The 18,119-nt window shown below is 36.3% G+C and overlaps 1 protein-coding gene across 1 annotated transcript; it reads left to right on the top strand.

The window, feature by feature from the left end:
- Nucleotides 1–197: 197 nt before the first annotated feature.
- On the top strand, nt 198–5,787 carry LOC145222444 (uncharacterized). Its single transcript, XM_080088570.1, has 7 exons — nt 198–2,319; nt 2,435–2,569; nt 3,126–3,271; nt 3,412–3,486; nt 3,802–3,882; nt 4,482–4,578; nt 4,645–5,787. The coding sequence occupies exons 1-7, from the start codon at nt 1,827–1,829 to the stop codon at nt 5,376–5,378; spliced, it is 1,761 nt and encodes a 586-aa protein (XP_079944696.1). The 5' UTR covers nt 198–1,826; the 3' UTR covers nt 5,379–5,787.
- The last annotated feature ends 12,332 nt before the right edge of the window (nt 5,788–18,119 follow it).

The raw sequence follows: 18,119 nt of genomic DNA, 5'->3' as shown, positions 1-18,119 counted from the left end.
GAAGCAATTGGGGGCTGGAAGTTGTGGCGTTATTGAAGAGTTGCATACTTCAAAATTGTCGTACAATTGACACCTTTAGGCAGACAGCGGTTTGACCTTGTTTGGTTTAAAGATACCTCGAAATACGATTAGACAAACTAATGAGGTTTTTTGTACTTTTTGATAGTGTCATTTTTTTAAAATGCGCAAATCAACACTTCGCGTTCTTGTTTCAGTTTGACATTGTACTGGTATAAAATTTAATGCATTGTAGCTAAAGCAAAGTGTTGTTGCCGGTTGGTTACTACAAAGAGAAAAGACATGAAGAAATACCATCAAATATGGTCTGTACGCTTCAAAATCAACTTAAAGTTTTTGACTTTTCGACTTACCGGTCCACCAGCTGTAGCAGCATGGATGTTAACTCTTGTGGCTGTTGGAGGTGGTGTTGTATATGCTGAACAGAAAATCTGTTCAAGGCAGTTATGACCAAATGCTGATCTTTGGAATTTTACTTGCTTTTCCACAAAAACAAACAATGGACCAGTGACATCAAAAGTTTTGGTAAATTATGACAAAAATTATGTACACTCTTTTTGTGTGTGTATTTTTGTAAAAAAAAGTCAAAACAAATGCTTCTTTGGGCCAGTTGATGTGATTAGAAGAGCAATATATTTATTCTTATACTTCGTCATTTTGTTTTTGTGTTTTTTTATAGTATTTTTTCAACGTTTGCGCCTAATTATATAAATGTTGTACGTACCCAAATTCCTCTCTGTGACATTTTGTTGAAGGGTATAAGTTTTCCGCGCTGTTTTAGTGTGTTTCGAGTGTTTGTCTACTCCAGTGGTTCTTAACCGGTGGGAAATTTCCCACTAGTGGGAAATTTAATGTTTTTGGAGGGAAATTATGTGAGTCAGAAGTCACCAAACTCGGGCCCGTGGGTTGAAATTAACCTTTGAAAGTTAAGTTAATACAATATTTTCCGCAACAACATGTAAGATTAACTTCACCTAGTTTTGCAAGGCGCATAAAATCCAAAAATCGTTTGTTACGTCACAGACATTACTAAAAGTATCAATGACTTTGTTATTGTTCGCGAATAAATGCATTTGATCTGTTGATTGTGATGCAATAAATGACTAATGCAAGTACATCAGATTTTTCAAAATTCCACCTGATTTTACTTTCTCACGAAATCACTATTCAAACTAAATAAGATTGCAGTATACCTTTAAGGTCCCGACCAAATCGCTTCACAAAATTATTTCGATTAAAGAATATTTTTTTGTTAATGTTGGGCACAAAACATCGTTATAAAAATAACAGAGGGGGAAATTCGAACTTGGTGATTTACTTAAGTGGGAAACCACACCAAAAAGGTTAAGAACCACTGGTCTACTCTATGTGTCAAGTAGACGCCTTTTCCACTTTGTCACATTTATTTTCTATGACTGTAAAATTTGCCTCGAATCTAAGTTAAACATAATATCTAAAACTAGCAGTTAAGTCAGTCACAATTAAATAGGAAATGTGCCTATTAAAAGTGTGCAGTACTTTTGAAACTTTTTGTATAATCCAACAGTTTCGTACAAATGCAGCTATTTGATTTTGTCTACTACAACCTATTAGGTCTTAATTGCGCAGATTGATAAGATTTGTTTCCACGTTTTGATGTGATGGCCCCATTTGTAACTAGTGTCTAGAACCTTACTTTGGTGTAATATTATTTGTGACAAATCACCTTATTTGTATTTATGTTCCAGTTTGACATGGTAATGATTTAAACAAAATCGTTGCTTGACTTGGTTGTACATCACGCAAAGTTATACCCAGTCGTTTCCAAAATGGAAAAAAATAGTAACACATTTAATCTAAACTTAAAGTTTTTGAGAATTCGACTTAACGGCCCACCAGCTGCACGTGCAGCATTGGCAACACTTGCTGTCGGTCTCACCGGGGCTGCATATGCTGAACACAAACTTCTTAACAACGAGGGAATTGTAACAAGCATAAAAAAGACAATTGAAAAACGCTTTGGCGTAGTTGAGTCAGTGACTCATGAAAGTATTGTGGTGACAGTTGTGGCCAAAACTGATGAAGTGGCAAACCGAATACGAGAGGATTGCAAGTCGGGAGAGATCTTAAAAGAAATCAATGAAAATATCGACGAGTTTGAAAAAGAACACAAACAAAAAATTGGTCACTTTGACGAGATAAAAATCATAGAAGAACAAGAGCTTCAAATGACCCAAGAAGAATGGAACAAAGCAAAAATGCAATTCGAGGAAAACATCAAGGAAGCAATTGAAAAGGGACTGAAACCATATGACTCAGAAAGTTAGTTTGAAATTAAAATAGTTTTAATTTTTACCTTAAGAAACTGAATGCCTTGACTCTCCATTTCTCTTTTATATTCTGCTTTTAAGATTTTTCGTTGTGTATCAAATTACAGATGTTTTCGAAAAAAAGTTTCTTTCGTCCGATCAACCTGATTTGGAAAAACTACCCGGAAACGAGGATGATACAACTAAAGATTTCAAAATTATCAACAAATTGTTGATGCCAATGAAAAAACTTAAAATGAATTGTAAGTTTGGCAATGGTAAAACTCTTTATTGGTTTACTTTTCTTTAAACAAATTTAAAACAACAATTTTTGCGCATAAAGATGAGATGCAAACTAAATACAAACAAGATAATATTTCTATCTGTATCAAACACTTGAAATATGATGTAGTAAATCACTTGAATATGCAAACTTAACTCGCCGATCACAAAGTTAAACACTGTTCTAAAGGTTGCTATGTGGTTCAAAGCCGAGTTGGTCTATACAAAGTTGTTTAAAATAGAAAAGAAAACGTTGTAAACAAATTTTTGTTTTTTTTTACTTTGCTTTGGGTTTCAAGTGTTTTTACCACAATTAAGCGGAAAAGGAACATTGGTAACAAAAACATTGTACCATGCACACAGCGCCGGGGCAAAGCAAAAAAAGTTTAAAATAATATAGCAGAAAAAAAATTGTGTCGTGGTTTTATGTACTAACTAATTCCATTACTCGAAGGTGTGTATTTTTCCCAGTTTTCCAAAACAATTTCACTATTTCAAAACCACATCAGATTTTTTTGATTTGGTACCAAATAACAGATGGTTTTGGAATACCGTTTGATTCTTCAAAAACTCAAGCTCAACCATGGACAAAAGAACCAAGTGATCAACAAAACAATCCTGAATTTCCACAGGAACAACGAAACAATCCTGGAATTGTTTTTAGCTGTCGCAACTTTAGTGGGGTATGGTAGTTTAAAAGGGACAACTGAACTTAAATCAGCCATTGTTAATAAATAATTTATCCGATAAAGGATGCTGTTACTGTAAAATATATGATATTTCGACATCAACAAATTTATGATTAACACTTTTTCTTTTGTAGAATTTTTACTCCTCCGATGTATCGACTGAGAATGTGGAAACTGATTCAAGAGGGGGTGGAAAAGACCAAAATCAAGTATTATTGTGGTTTAATTTGCAACATAACAGTTGGCTTTAACACCTGTATTGGTTTCGTTATCCTGAATATTTTTTGTACTGCGTTGATAGCATGGGCGCCGGTAAGTAGGGGTAAGTCTTCAAAATCTTTAAAAAATTGTGATGAGGGAAAGATAAGTCTTTGTAATACAAACTATCACTGGCGGTGCAGCTAAAACTTTCTGGGCGGCCCTGGTTTAGTGTCTGTATAGTGCTCAGAACACATAACTGATAACAAACTGACTTTTTACGAAAACGTTTACGTAAAACTAACAGTTTGTCTTGAATTTTGTAGATTGATTCCAAATCGAATGAAACGGCTTTGAGTGCAAAGGTGGATACTGATGTTAGAGGGAGTGACAAAGACAAAAATCAAGTATCAACCTATTTGTGGTTTAATTTGCACCATTGCAGATGGGTTTATAACCTGTACTGGTTTTACTGGTTTCGTTAACCCGAATAGTTTTTGTACGGAGTTTAAAGCATAGGCGCCGGTGAGAAGGGGTAAGTGGGAGTACTAAATTGTGAGGAAAGAAAAACAATATTATTGCTGGTTCAAGTAAATTTTCCCGCCGGAGCCCATGGTTTAAGTCCATAGCAAGGGTGGGCAACCTGCGGCCCGCGACCGCTTAAAAAAGTTATATTTTCTGTTCGGCCAGATGCAATGTATGTGAGTTTTTAAATGAAACGCTTAAAGTTATTAGTTTATTTCTAAGAATAGGCATTGATTGCCTTGAAACTGTGTCATAGAGTTCACATCAGACAAATACAAGTTAAAGTTGAGTTTCTATATACTCTTATTTTATTGCATGGCCCTCGTACGGCCCGGTCGTGGAATTTAACTTTTTGCGCATGCAGAAAGGTTGCCCACGCTGGTCGTTCTCGTATAAAATAAATAACTGAAATGTAGTGACAAACATTATACGCAACTCAATACCAAAATATTACTTATACAAAAATGAATTATATTTTTAGCAAGCGCGTAATACTCCAGACTACGAAAAAGACACCTCTGTTGGAGTGTTTTCTAATATTAGAACACTTGAAATGCTCAGTGAAAAGTATGGAGAAGGTACAACTTAAATTTGTATGCAATAATTAAAACAAATCTCGAAAACGTTTTTTATGCCATCTGTAGAAAAACAACACTTTCCGGTTAACCCCATGTCGACCCATTCAAACGAACACGTTGATTCCGACTTCACCTTCGACAAATGCTTCTCCAGAGCATCAGATAAGATTAAGGAAGAACTTACCATTTACTTTAATCAGTTCCGATCGCAGATCACAGCTGGACGTTATTGGCAACTCACACAAACAGGAAACCAATTTTGGAATATAATTGATTCTCAAAACGTTACAAACATCTACAAACTTTACAAAACAGCGGAACACGAGTTACTTTCCGAAACGAATACCATACAGGAAAGATTTTGCGGGGCGGTTTTGTTTTTTCAACTGGCAGCAAATCTTGCTTTAAAAGTAGAAGACTCTGAATTGGCGACTGGCGTGGCATCCATGTGTTTAAATAGACTGGCACAAGTTATGCAGCAATCGGTCAAATCAGGTGTACGTGTTATTTACATTTACGCCATTGCTGAAGTAGAAAAAATATGCGACAACTTACAATCGCAAGAAATCAAAAAATGTGGGTCTACATTGGCATGGTGTTACCACTGGGCGGCGCTCTGTCATATTGAGGCTGAAAATTGGAATGCTGCTGAAATAATACTCCGAAAAGATAATCCTTATATCTCTCATAATGATGAAAATTTCAGAATCTTAGGATATTTGCACAAAAATCTTGGTTATGTCTACTCCAAAATGTCTAACAACTACATGCAATCCATAAAAGCAAAACAAATGGCATAAGATTTTAAGTCTGAGGAGAAAAAAATGGTGTAAGTGAAGTCACTGAGATGGCCTACGGCTTAAATGATCTAAATTAGTTTGTGTCGAAAAACCCATAATGTTGTCAACAGTGTATTTGCCCTTCATATGTTTGTAGTTTTACTTTTATGCATTTACTTCTTCACTTGCATTTTTTTATTTTCAAATCTCTGACTTACTGCTCCCCCGAAAAATTAGGTGATTTTGTGCTATTCAAATGCAAAAAAAATTAAAAACCAACAAAAAACATTTGCCCTGTAGCGCAAGTTCAACTAATGCTTGACGTGATTATATAGCATTGTAAATATATTTAGTGATCCTTTAACTGTTGTGTAAATATCGTGTGTTATTCCTTAAACGTTTTTTTGTCAATGCCTTTTTTCAATTTTAATTTACACCCTATACTAATGTAAAAGCAAAGTATACTTGATTTTTGTTGTGTTGCGTATATACTTTTTGTACAAAATTTGTTTTGGGTTTGTAAAATTTTTATGTAGCTTGTGGAATTTAATCGCTTAACTGAATAAACTAGCTTATATTCATCAATATACTGTTCCGTGTCGTTAGGTCAAGGTTTTGTGAATTTTGTTTCAAGATTAATAGCCTAGCAATGTATAGATGGCAACTTATGCAACAGGTAACCTATTTTGAAACTGGAAAAAACAAAATAACGCTGAATATTGAGAGCAAAACCAAACAAAATTGATTACCTCAACGGCATGGCAATCGGCAGTTTAACCTAGACTAGCTAGAAACATAACAAAGACAGAGGTAGTTCCACGAAAAAAAAACGCCAATAAATGCCAGGGTGCGAAAATTGAAGCGTCGCGCAACGAACGGCGTCTCGTCCCGCTGCGCAACGTAAACTTTGTACACTGTCAAGGCTGAATCTGCTCTCTAGCATCGTCTAGCAAAGTGACATTTCACCAGAGGCTCAGAGGTCAATGGGGGCATTTTTAAAGTTACTTTTACACTTCCAGAATTGACAAACGTTTATTTAATAAACTTCCAACAATCACAGCAAAAAAGCGGATGGACTTGACCAGTTAATAAAAAAGATAAAATAAAGTTGATCAGCTTGCAGTGGCAATTTTTGTCCCTATAGTTTCGAATTCGCCTTTTACAAATGCCATTATTTTTTGTTTCGAGATGTTTGCTCGATCCTTTATTATTTTTTTACACTGATCCGTGTTATGCATCAATAACCGAAGTTGCCTAGAAACCTGACACTCTGGCCTACGTGAGCAATAACAAGCGCCTTTCACAAAGAACTTTGTAACCTAAATACAGCGCAAGGACACAACAAACTCGATGGTTAGACTAGTTAACTGGTAACGACAGAGTTAGTTCTGAGAGGAAGTGGATTACCGCACTGCTTAAGACATAATTTTTTAATCAGATAATTTCTGGCTTAGTGTCTGTTGCATATAACAATGGCGGATGCTAACTGGGTTCCTTTGCAACTTGCGGGAAATGCCTTTGAAGTGGATTTAAAAGTGTTGCATATTTCCCTCGAAGGCCCAGCAGCAGTTTTTGCTTCAACAGTAGCAATTGGTGTTGGAAGCTACGTTGTATACAAAGTCGTCAATAACGAGCAATATATGAGAGCCATACTTCATCCCTTTGAAGACCTGGGTGGTGTTATTCGGGCCTTGAGAGATGGTAGCTTTATTACTGAAGTTGTGGCTGAACGTGTTGAAGTAGAAAATCGACTTAGAGAGGGCTGTAGATCGGGAGACATTTTGATAAAAATTAACCAAAATCTTAAAAATTATGAAGAAGAATACAAAGAAGAAGTTGATTGTTTTGAAGACATTGAAATCATTGCAGAAGAAAAAATCCAAATGTCCACAAAAGAATGGAAAGAAACAAAAAATCTGTTTGTAAAACATCTCAAAGAAACAACTAAAAAAAGTAAGATTTCAAATGAGCCATAATTAAAGTCGCGTTTCGTGTTTAAAGTCTCAATAGGAATCTTAAGCATTCAAAAAAGTTTAAATTGCACTTTTTCGCACGCCAGTTTTATGAAACCAAGTTAATCAATGTCCCTTTAAGAGCCCATATATGTTTTTGAAACATACGTGTTTTCAATTTTTTTTACCCCTATGCACCATTTCAATACATTATGTTGGTTATCGAAAAGCTTTTTCAAGTGTTCGTTTCTTTTGACAGATCTAGCAATCGGTTATTTTGACTCGACACAAGGAATGGGGACCATGTTTCCAAGTGGTCAAGATAGCAATGTAAGTAAAGTTAAACGGTAAACAGTTTTCTAGAAACAATCATTCATAAATTTAGCTTTTTCTGTAGGATAAACAATTCAATTTTTAACCCATATTCCTTGTCAATTTGTGTACCTAACATGTTTTGTTTGAAAATACTTACCTTATAACCACGAAAAACTACATTTAAACTAACAACGGCCTATTTCTTAGTTGGTTGAATTGAAAAATCTCACAGCAAAAAACGAGTCCAAGGTTTCGGACGAAACCACTATTGTGATGGATGAAGGTAAATTGGAATTCAATACCTTAAACTTTAAGGCTTTAAGCATATTTGACATGGGTGAAATGTCCAATTTAAAACAGCATTGATAGACTTGCAACTGATCAATGCATGAATACTACTACTTCAATATAATCCAACTTTAGCTGAATTCACAGATCCGAAATCTGCCGAAGTCACAGATCCGAAATATGCCGAAGCCACATATCCGAAATATGCCGAAGTCTCACATCCGAAATCGGCCGAGGCCGCAGACTCGGAAAAGTTTACAAACAGTAAGTGCTATGTGTTGCTACGTTTGAACACAAACCTAATAACAATAGGGCTGCTAACATAATAACTCACAACAGACAAAGCTTGCAAAAAGGAAAAGGGTTAGAAACAAATGTAGGGTTAGAAACTAGATTTATGAGTTGGGTTGATTAATATGATAAAACCTTATCCAACCCTAACCTACAACCTATGGTTTTGCCGCGAACAAAATGACAAATTTTCCGCCCCGTACGCCCCACCCCTTATCAACACGCAGGCCATTTTTACACCTGCTAGTTTTTTGTTTGCTACCGGCGTTTCTATTGCCACTTTATTTTCAGTTAGCGTCGGCCTTTGTTACAGCCGTTCTCCATAGTTTTTGCCATTGTCTGGTATCGCAGCTGTTAGTTGTTTTAGTAATTTAACGTTTTAACTTTTATGTGTTTTTTATCGTTTCTTTTCTTTAGACAGAAACCGATGATGCCTTAATAAGCGAAATTAATATTTCTGTTTCAAATAAAACTTTACACTGACGCTGATCGTCTGCCGCTCTCTTTAAGTATATTTTGTATATTTGACAAGTAAAGACAGATCTGTCGTTCACCACCCTGTTACAGAGGCTGATTCCTGTAGTCTGTTATGACATTACACTTATCCAACCCTAGTATCCTTAACTGTCAGCATTTTCACACAAGTTTGCTTGTGCGTAATATTTAAAGCTCTTTACGTCATCCATCGGTATTTACCAAACACTTTGCCCGTTGCAATTTTTAGGTTAGTAGCTCTTTACCTAATTACAAATACAAAATAGGCATCAATGCCATTTAAGAAAGTAACAGCGTTTTATCTGACATTTAATCACGAATTCAAATGGTTTCTCTTTTCGCAGACTTGGACAAATACATTTGCAAAGTTCTCGGTCCGGAGTACGCCGAAATGTTACAGGAAGCCACAAATCAAGAGAAATTTAATCTCACCATCCAACTGGTGGAGTTTAAATTGTACGAAGCCGAGGAAAAGTGGCAAGGGAAGCTATTTAATCAAGCAGAAAAAATCTGGAAGTCAATAGAAAATGTCAACAGCATTTCCATAGACCAGCTTTACACGAGAGCAGTACAACTGAAATCACAAAAAAACTATTGTGAATCTGTTTTGTTTTTCTATTTTACCTTTTGCCGTGCAACAAAAGAGTTCTCTGCCAAAACTACAGCACGAATGGCGTCGATGTTCCTCAAAGAATTTATTGCCATCATAAAAGAACTTTTTAAAGACAAGAAATGTAGGCTGGTTAAAGATTACGTAATGCGCGTTGTGCAGTTCATGTCAAAAAGCAAGCATGTAAAAATCAAAGGTGAGAATCAGAATGATGATGCTTCACAGCTTTCGAACTGGATTATCCTAAGCTACGTTTTGATTGGAGAAGAGAAAGCGCGTAATTTACTTCAAAAATGTGCTTTATCAAAAGCAGAAGCGGATGTATCAACGACATCAAAAGTCTTGGATATTTGTTACAGAAACCTTGGTAGCTGTTTTGAGGAATGAGGAACAATGTAGTAGCGAACCATTGTTGCCCCTACAATAATGTTTCATAGCGATGTTCATGTAAATATTCCACAAATGAATATTCGAACTAATTTGTTCATAAACCACTTGTAAAAGCTAATGTATAATCGCAATGCAAGATAATACTTAACAAGGTGTAATTTAGGCACAGGTTTACTCACGTTAGTAACTTGTTTGTTATTGGCTTTGTCTAAAACCATGTTTCTCATTGCAACACTAAAAATTCTCATGTCATGAACCGAACTTAATACATGTTAAAATTCTCTATGTACACGAAAATATCGTATGAACTGCATTTTACATACATATTTAAACAGTTGTGTCATGCAAGTTTCGCTTGGTCACGATTTTTCAATTGGTTTGCTACTGTTGTTTGTTGTTTTTTGTGTTGTTTTTCTTTCATTTTTAGCTTTATTTAGTTTGTACTGAATTCCTTTTTTAGTTATCATTCGTTTCGCGCATAATTTGTAATAAATGTTGTCTATGTGGTAAACCTAATCATAGAATTGTAGTTTTCAGAGCTTAGCATTTAAACTTTCAAACGTTCACACAATATGTTTAGATTTCGTTCCAACAAAGTTGCCATGTTATACATTTAAGAGTGTAGTGAATCAGTTATAAGTACTTTTCAAATGAGACTTTCTAATAAAATTATTACGGAATTACATGGCACACGTACGCTTCAAATGCAGGTGTGTGTAACATTATTAGTCCAGCGAGGTCGAATCATTTGCCAGAAATTTCGCGATTAATATAAAGCATGTAACTATTGAAGTAACGCTTTGTGTAACTGAACTCTAAGGGTGTTTTAGACAACAGCGTACGATGAACTTTGTACAGACTGCTAAGCGGGCGCTTAAAAAGCAAGTTCTGTTTTCCACAAGGGGGCGATATGGCACGATTTTCTACATATTTCTAGTGCATAGGTCGGTATACTAAGTGGCTCGGTTTAACAGTGGGTCGAAACGTGGCCTCTGAATGTGTATGAAATTGTAAGGTTTGTATCATGTTGTTGTGTCTGAAACCAACCGCAAGTCTGTTTTGATGCAACACAAAAAAATTAAAAACGTTTCCGTGATGTATTACTCCAGCAATATGTTTGCTATGTTTAAACCGGCTTTGCTTATTGACCGTTAAATAAACCCCTATCATTTTTTCTGTCCAACAAACAGAAAAGTTATCAAGCGTGACCGTAAGTAATATTTTTCTGCTCCTTATTGGATTCGGTATATTTTTGCGTTTTACAAATTCTGGTTTCGACAAAGTTTACCCCTATATCAACTAGATCAGGGCTTCCCAAATTGTGGGTCGCGACCCAAATTGGGGTCGCGCGATATAATTTTGGGGTCGCGAAACATTATGCGTTATGTGTCATTGTCACAAAAAACGTATACGTGACTTCATTTACGTGTATAGGCTATACCCATCAAGGAGTCACCTAGAATTTTCTTTTCCAAAATGGGGTCGCAGAACAAAAAAAAGATTGAGAAGCCCTGAACTAGATCATGGTTGGGCAACCTGCGGACCACATGCGGCCCATTATTAAAGTTGTGCGGCCCGCGGAGACACTTGGATTTCTAATGTACTGGCAAACGAGTCCAATTATTGTATTCTTTTAGCAGATTAGTGCACTGGGTGCAGTTTTTCTGCGACCTGACAATATGCTGCTACAATCAAATGCGAATTTTGCTTGTGGTAAGGCATTTTTGGTATGAAAGTAAAATCACCTTGTGTTATATCAAGGTGCGGCCCGCGATCTAATCATCGCAATTGTATTTGGCCCCACAGTGACAAAGGTTGCCCATCCCTGAACTAGATAAAGAATGGTTTTCTATTTGGAGTTTTGGCGGTAGTGTCACCTTCGGTGTCTGTTGCAAAGCGCTCAATGTAACGCGAGAATAACACAAAACAAAGTGCTTGGCGCAATAAACAGGCGAACAAAAGTATGGATGTTCAACACATAAAACATACCGTTAAGTCAGTCACAATCAAATTGTAAAGCATATTTCAAGAGTGCCGTGTAATTGACACATTTTTCTTGTTGATTTTTTTCTGTTTTTATTCTTTCACTGTTAGTTCATTTTAATTTGTACTAAATTGCTTTTTTAGTTATTGTTCGTTTGCGCATAATTTGTAATAAATGTTGTCTATGTGCTAAACCTAACCCTTTGTTTTGATTAACCTTGGTTTTGAAATGACACTTCGTAATAACTTATTTGGATAACGCTTTAAATGCCGGTATATGGTAAAATTATTAATCCAGTCCGGTCCTAATACTCGCAGCACTTTTGCGATTGATATAAAGCACGAAATACCACATCCGTTGAAAAAAATAGAATACCAAATGGGGTTTAGCCCACAACGTACGATGAACTTTGTACAATCAGCTTTGAAAGCAAGTTTCGGTTTCTACAAGTGAGCGATATGGCACGATTATCTACGTATTTCTAGTGCAGAGTTCGGCAAACGGGGCAGGAACTTGGCCGAATGGTCCGGCGCGCCTGACCCATATACAGACTTGATGGTTTCTATTTGGAGTTTTGGCGGTAGTGTCACCTTCAGATTCTGTTACTTGAAACCGTAAACATAAAAACCTTTGCGATCGAAAACATGACGCCCTAAACAAAGCCCTTAATGTAGTACGAGAATAAAACAAAACAATGTGGCTGGCGCAATGAAATAGGCGAACAAAAGTATGGATGTCCAACACATAAAACATACAGTTAAGTATACGTCACAACCAATTTGTGAAGCATATTTCCAGAGTGCCGTTCAATGAACACTTTGTGTTGTATAGACGGCAGTTTAACCTTGTTTGGTACAAGGTGTTTGATTTTGAGATAGCTCGAAATACGATTAGACAGACTGATGATGCTTTTTTGTACATTCTGATGTGTGGCATCTTTTGTAATGTCTGGACCTAAATTCATATCATACTTTTATAGAACATTATTTATGGTAAACCAACACTTCGCACTTTCGTTTCAGTTTGACTTTGTCCTGTTTTTAAAATTTATTACGCTGTAACTATAAAAGCAAAGGGTTGTTGCCAATTGGCTTCTACAAAGAGAAGAGACATGAAAAAGTCCCATCACAAATGGCAAGTCGTCTTTACAATGAATTTAAAGCTTTTGAGTTTTCGACTTACCGGTCCACCAGCTGTAGCTGCATGGATGTTAACACTTGTTGCTGTTGGGGGTAATTTGGTATGTGCTGGACAGAAACTCAGCAAAAACATTAGGAGTCAAATGGAACGTAATGCTTATAAATAAAATCTGGAATTTTACTTGCTCTTCCACAAAAACGAACAATGGACCCGTGACAACAAAAGTTACGTAAAATTGTTCAAAAACGTGTTCGGAAGAAGGCAAACCAAATCCTTTGCCAGGTCCGTTAATGTCAGTAGAATAATAATATATGTGTTTATCCCGACTGCCATTTACTTTTTGTGTTTGTATTATATTTTGTACTGTTGGTGTAAAATTGCTGTTTTATATTTAGTGACAGTGTGTGTTTCCGTATTTGTAAAACATAGTCATTTGACTTGTGTAAAATAATTGTGTAGAACTGTAGATGAATAAGTATGTCAGCCTAAATTTTTGATAATGAATTTAGTCGGTCACAACATATAACAAATCAACACTTAAAAGCCTTTGTATAATCTGATCTATCTCGCATAGATAGCCGTTTTATCTTTTCTGGTTTAAACACCTTTCTTTTAATTCGAAATTGAATACGATTGTTTTGTGCATTGAAATGTGAAGTTTTGCCGTAAACCACTAGGCACCGGACGAACCTTTAGCGAAAAGGTTGTGCATCCCTGACCTAGTCTTATCACACTTGCAAAGAATTTTAATGTCTCAAAATTTGTTTCGCATGTTTTTCAGTTTGATATTTTAAATTTTAAATTAACTGGGTAATAAATTACTAGTTGTTTTTTTCACTATGGGCGAAAATAGCCCGTCACGTGGAAAAAATTGGTCTGCGGAATTCAATTTAAACTTGAAGTTTTTGAGAATTAGACTAACTGGTCTACCAGGTGTAGCTGCATCATTGCCAACACTAACTGTCGCTCTATATGCTGGACACAAACTCCTCAATAACGAGAGATTTGTAACAAGCATAACAAAGACAATTGAAAAACGCTTTGGTGTAGTTGAGTCAGTGAAACACGAAAGTATTGTGGTGACAGTTGTGGCTGAAACTGATGAAGTGGCAAACCGAATTAAAGAGGATTGCGAGTCAGGGGAGATTTTAAAAGAAATCAACGAAAATCTCGATGAGTATCAAAAAGAATACAAACAAGAAATTGGTCACTTTGAAAAACTAGAAATCATGGCAATGCAAGAGATTCAAATGACTCAAGAAAAATGGAAAAAAGCAAAAATCCAATTCAAGGAAAACATCACGGAAGCAATTGAAAAGGGACTGAAACCATATGACCCAGAAGGTTAGTTTGTCCAAAGTTTCAACCCTGTGTGTTCCCGTTTTTCAAAACACTTTATTTTTAGGTATATTTAAAAAACTGATCCTTTGTTCAACCGGTTCAATTTATTTCCGACCTAAAATAAGGACAAGCGTTTTTATCAAATTTAGACGATCGATGACATATAGCTATATTTGTTTCATATTTTCTTTTATGATGTTACAAAATCTCGGCGCAAATATTTTGGTATGTGCATACGCAACATAGGATGCCAGAGGAGAAAGTTTTGTAATTGTCGAAAATAAGACAAAGTAAGGACTTGAGTCAAAAACAATGACAAATCTTAGACATAAAGACGGTATGGCAACCCTGCCTAGCATAGCTCTTTGTGGCTTTAAAAACTTTGTCAAAAAACGCAGATACTTTCGAATCGTCGTATGTACGGTCTAAACAAGCTGAGTTACCACCGCAGAAGCAGATCGATGAGGCACGTTCTGATTATGTGGGACAAGAACAGGCGCAGACCTTACGGAGTGACCAAGTTAAACAGGTGAGAAAAATGTGCAATCCGCAACAAAAAAGGGCATTAAGGTTATAAAATGTATTCCACAATTTTGTTCCGGAAAAATACAAAACCCTTTTTTACCCTTTTCGGTCACTTGGTAAGGTGCACCCTTTTTTAAAATTACGCGTATTGTTTAGTGGAGTAGTCATATAATGCATTTTTTTTTAGTCATATAATGCAGGCTCAAGGCCTTTTTGGCCGTTTTTGGGAATTTTTACAAATTGTAACTTGATAGCGGCAATTGCGATTGCGCATCCGCAACAAAGCGGACAAATTGCTTTCTTTTCTTCGCTCGCGCGTGAAGTATTCGTCTATCTACTGCAGGGGTGGGCAACCTTTTTTACTGTAGGGCCAATTATAAATGTCAAAATTGGATCGCGGGCCGCACATGTGCATCACACAAAGTAATTTTGCTTTGTTTCTTACCAAATATGTTTAAATACAAGTATAATTCGTATTTGATTCCAGCCACATTTTGCCAGATCGCAGAAAACTAGCATCAGGCGCATTAATCAACTCAAATATATGTAATAATTGGACCCGTTTGCCAGTGCTTTTGAAATCCAAGCGTCTCTGCGGGCCGCACAAGCTTTAATAAAGGGCCGCATGCGGCCCGTGGGCCGCAGGTTGCCCACCCCTGATCTACTGTGTTAATGAAGAAATGTCGAAAGTCCAAAAATCTTTATTCACTATCATGTGCGGGAAACATGTTATCGCATTAATAGTTTTCTGATCATTAGAAAAAAACATAAAAGTTTTGACAAAATTAAACGCTTTTGTGATTTTGCAGAAACTCGGTAAACCGAAAACGTTGCCCACATTTGAAGGAGACACAGAGGAAAACGTTTTTGGGTTTCAAAGAGCAAATGCAAATGCTTACAAAACCGAATTAGAAAGTCTAGTTAAGGGTAAACAAGTCAATCAAAAAAAGTCAAAAAAGGCAGTTTCACACAAAACTGAAGAATTTCATGAAATAGCAAACTTATTGAAAATTGGTGCAAATTCAACCTCCAAAGAAACAGATGACCTGGATGAAAATATCAAATACTTGGGCGATGGCGACTTAAATGACCTGTTTCAGTCGCTTAATAAGGAAACGAAAGTTAAAATTGCTGCAAAACTTTTTCAATTTAGGCTTGAGGTGTCAGCAAACTTGTATCACAAGCTTTTTAAAACTGGCAGAAAAATTTGGAATTTAATTGAGGAGGGAAATTTTACTACAATCTACATAACAAACGAGTATGCCAAATTTCTAAAGTCAGAAGGATATATGTGTCAAGCTATCTTGTATTTTGATCTCACAGCACGACTTGCTTACATTGAAAAGAATGAAATGGGACATCATCTTACATCCATGTGCTTGAGAGAAATAACAGGGATCGTGCAACAACTCCTGGAGCCACATACATTCACAAATGGATATTCCATTGCAAACGATTATGCAATTAAAGTTGTTCGGAAAATGCTTGACAGAATTGATGCCAAATGGGATAACAATGAGGAAATCGCTTGTTGTTATCACTGGGCAGCACTTTGTGATATTTTTGTTGAGGACTGGTCTTCTTGTAAGGAAAAGCTGTTAGCAGCAACATCGCACATGGAAAAGTATTGTTATGATGACGCCGACCGTTCAAGATTGTACGGATACCTGCAAACAAATCTTGGCTACGCCTGCTACAAGTTGTCTGAGTGGGACAATGCCGCACAGCACTATCAAAATTCTATAGAAGCAAAACAGCAAGCAATAGACTTTGATTCCAATGATGAAAAAATTAGGCACATGGAGATAAGTTACAACGCACTGAGTTGGTTTGAGCCTCAGAAAGTCTAAAGCCATTTGTCTTGGACCAAAATATATGACCGGTTACCCATTTTAAAAATCGGCGTAGTGTAGTGTTTATTTTTCTGTGCTTTTACATGTGTTTCTTTACTTTGATTTGCAAAACATTGTGGTATGTGTTTGTAGCATTGTAAATATGTTTCATGTTAAATCAAAAAAATCAATGACATTTGTTGCACATGTGGGACCTACAATGCATTTCTCCAACGATTTGATTTCAGTTCATATCCAACTGATGTATGTAGTAAAGTTTGCTTGATTTTTGATGTGTTTCTTATATACTTTGTAGCGCGTAGATTTGTGCAAATTTCAAGTAGCTCGTAGAACTCACTGCAATCGTTTATTAGCTGATTGAAGTTTGTTATGTTAATCATTATACTGTTCTGTGCCGGAATGTCAAAACTTTATTACGTAAAGTTGGTTAGATCATTAGCCTTGGAACTTATATGGTTGGAAGCTGGTGTAATAACTGGAAGAACAGAAATAAGCTGGCGAAAGCAAAACCAAACAAAAATGAGGAACTCAAACGGCATTGCAATTAACAGTTTAATCTAAACCAGCCGGAAACATGACAACAACAGAAGTAGTTCCCCCAAAAAACGCCAACAAATGCCAGACAGCGAAAATTAAAGCGTCGCACTGCAAACGTCGTCTCGTTCCACTGCGCAATGTGACCTTTATGCAGACTGCTAGCGTTAAATCTGCTCTCTAGCATCGTCTAGCGAAATGGCGTTTAACCCAAGGCCATGCCTCTACAAAACAAGTGACGAGGCTAAGATTAAACTTGGTATTCAACCTAATCAGTTTCGACTACAAATTGCAGAAGAGAGCAATTGGAAACTTTAAAAAAATACCATACAAATCAAATATAACAATATCCCAACTTTCCCAAAGAGCGGATTCCTTAGCGCATTCCAAAGAAAACCGTTAAACTGAGATATTGCGATCTAGCAGTATTTTCTTGCTCTGGTGTACTCGTGTGATTCGTCTGTTTTAAGAGACTGCATTTTTTCGTTTTATGTAGAGGCCCCTCCCCGCCTCCACAAGTGACGACCGACCGATTGCAATTAATTTGTGTCGTCTCCTTCCTATATAAGGCATAAACATGACACCATAGGCGGGGAACGATGAATATGAAACTCTAATACGTCAGAACAAAGGAGAGAAAAAAGGGGGTAAACAATTAGAAACCGTAGTTTCGTATAGCGTTATTGGATTGCATAAATCATTTACATAGAAAACCTTTGTATCGCCATGACTGAAGTATGGCTTTGTTTATGGTTAAATATCCGATTTGAAAAAGCCAAATTTCACTATCAGAAGTTTGTAAAAGCAAAATCAAATGGCAAAAGATGCTAAGTGTAAAAAAATACAACATAATAACAGCAAAAGAATACAACATGGTAAGGTTCTTGTTTTCGTGTATTTGACGTCGGGCGCTTGTCTATCTTACTGGCAATAATATACCAGGAAAACACGCACCTTTGTAATTAGGTGTATAAATGAAATAGTGACGAAATACGCTTGGTGGTTTACAGTCAACGCAAGTAGTAAGAACAGTTTCTAAATCTG

Source organism: Phallusia mammillata, chromosome 4 (assembly GCF_965637545.1).
Source record: "Phallusia mammillata chromosome 4, kaPhaMamm4.hap1.1, whole genome shotgun sequence".
In the NCBI taxonomy this organism is placed as follows: Eukaryota; Metazoa; Chordata; class Ascidiacea; order Phlebobranchia; family Ascidiidae; genus Phallusia; species Phallusia mammillata.
This window is presented reverse-complemented; position numbering and strand designations above follow the sequence as displayed.

Coding starts and splice junctions, on each gene's coding strand:
- LOC145222444 (XM_080088570.1), top strand. CDS start 1,827: ATGGAAAAAAATAGTAACACATTTAATCTAAACTTAAAGTTTTTGAGA. Junction 3,272..3,411: donor GCTGTCGCAACTTTAGTGGG/GTATGGTAGTTT, acceptor TTTCTTTTGTAG/AATTTTTACTCCTCCGATGT. Junction 3,487..3,801: donor GTGGAAAAGACCAAAATCAA/GTATTATTGTGG, acceptor TGAATTTTGTAG/ATTGATTCCAAATCGAATGA.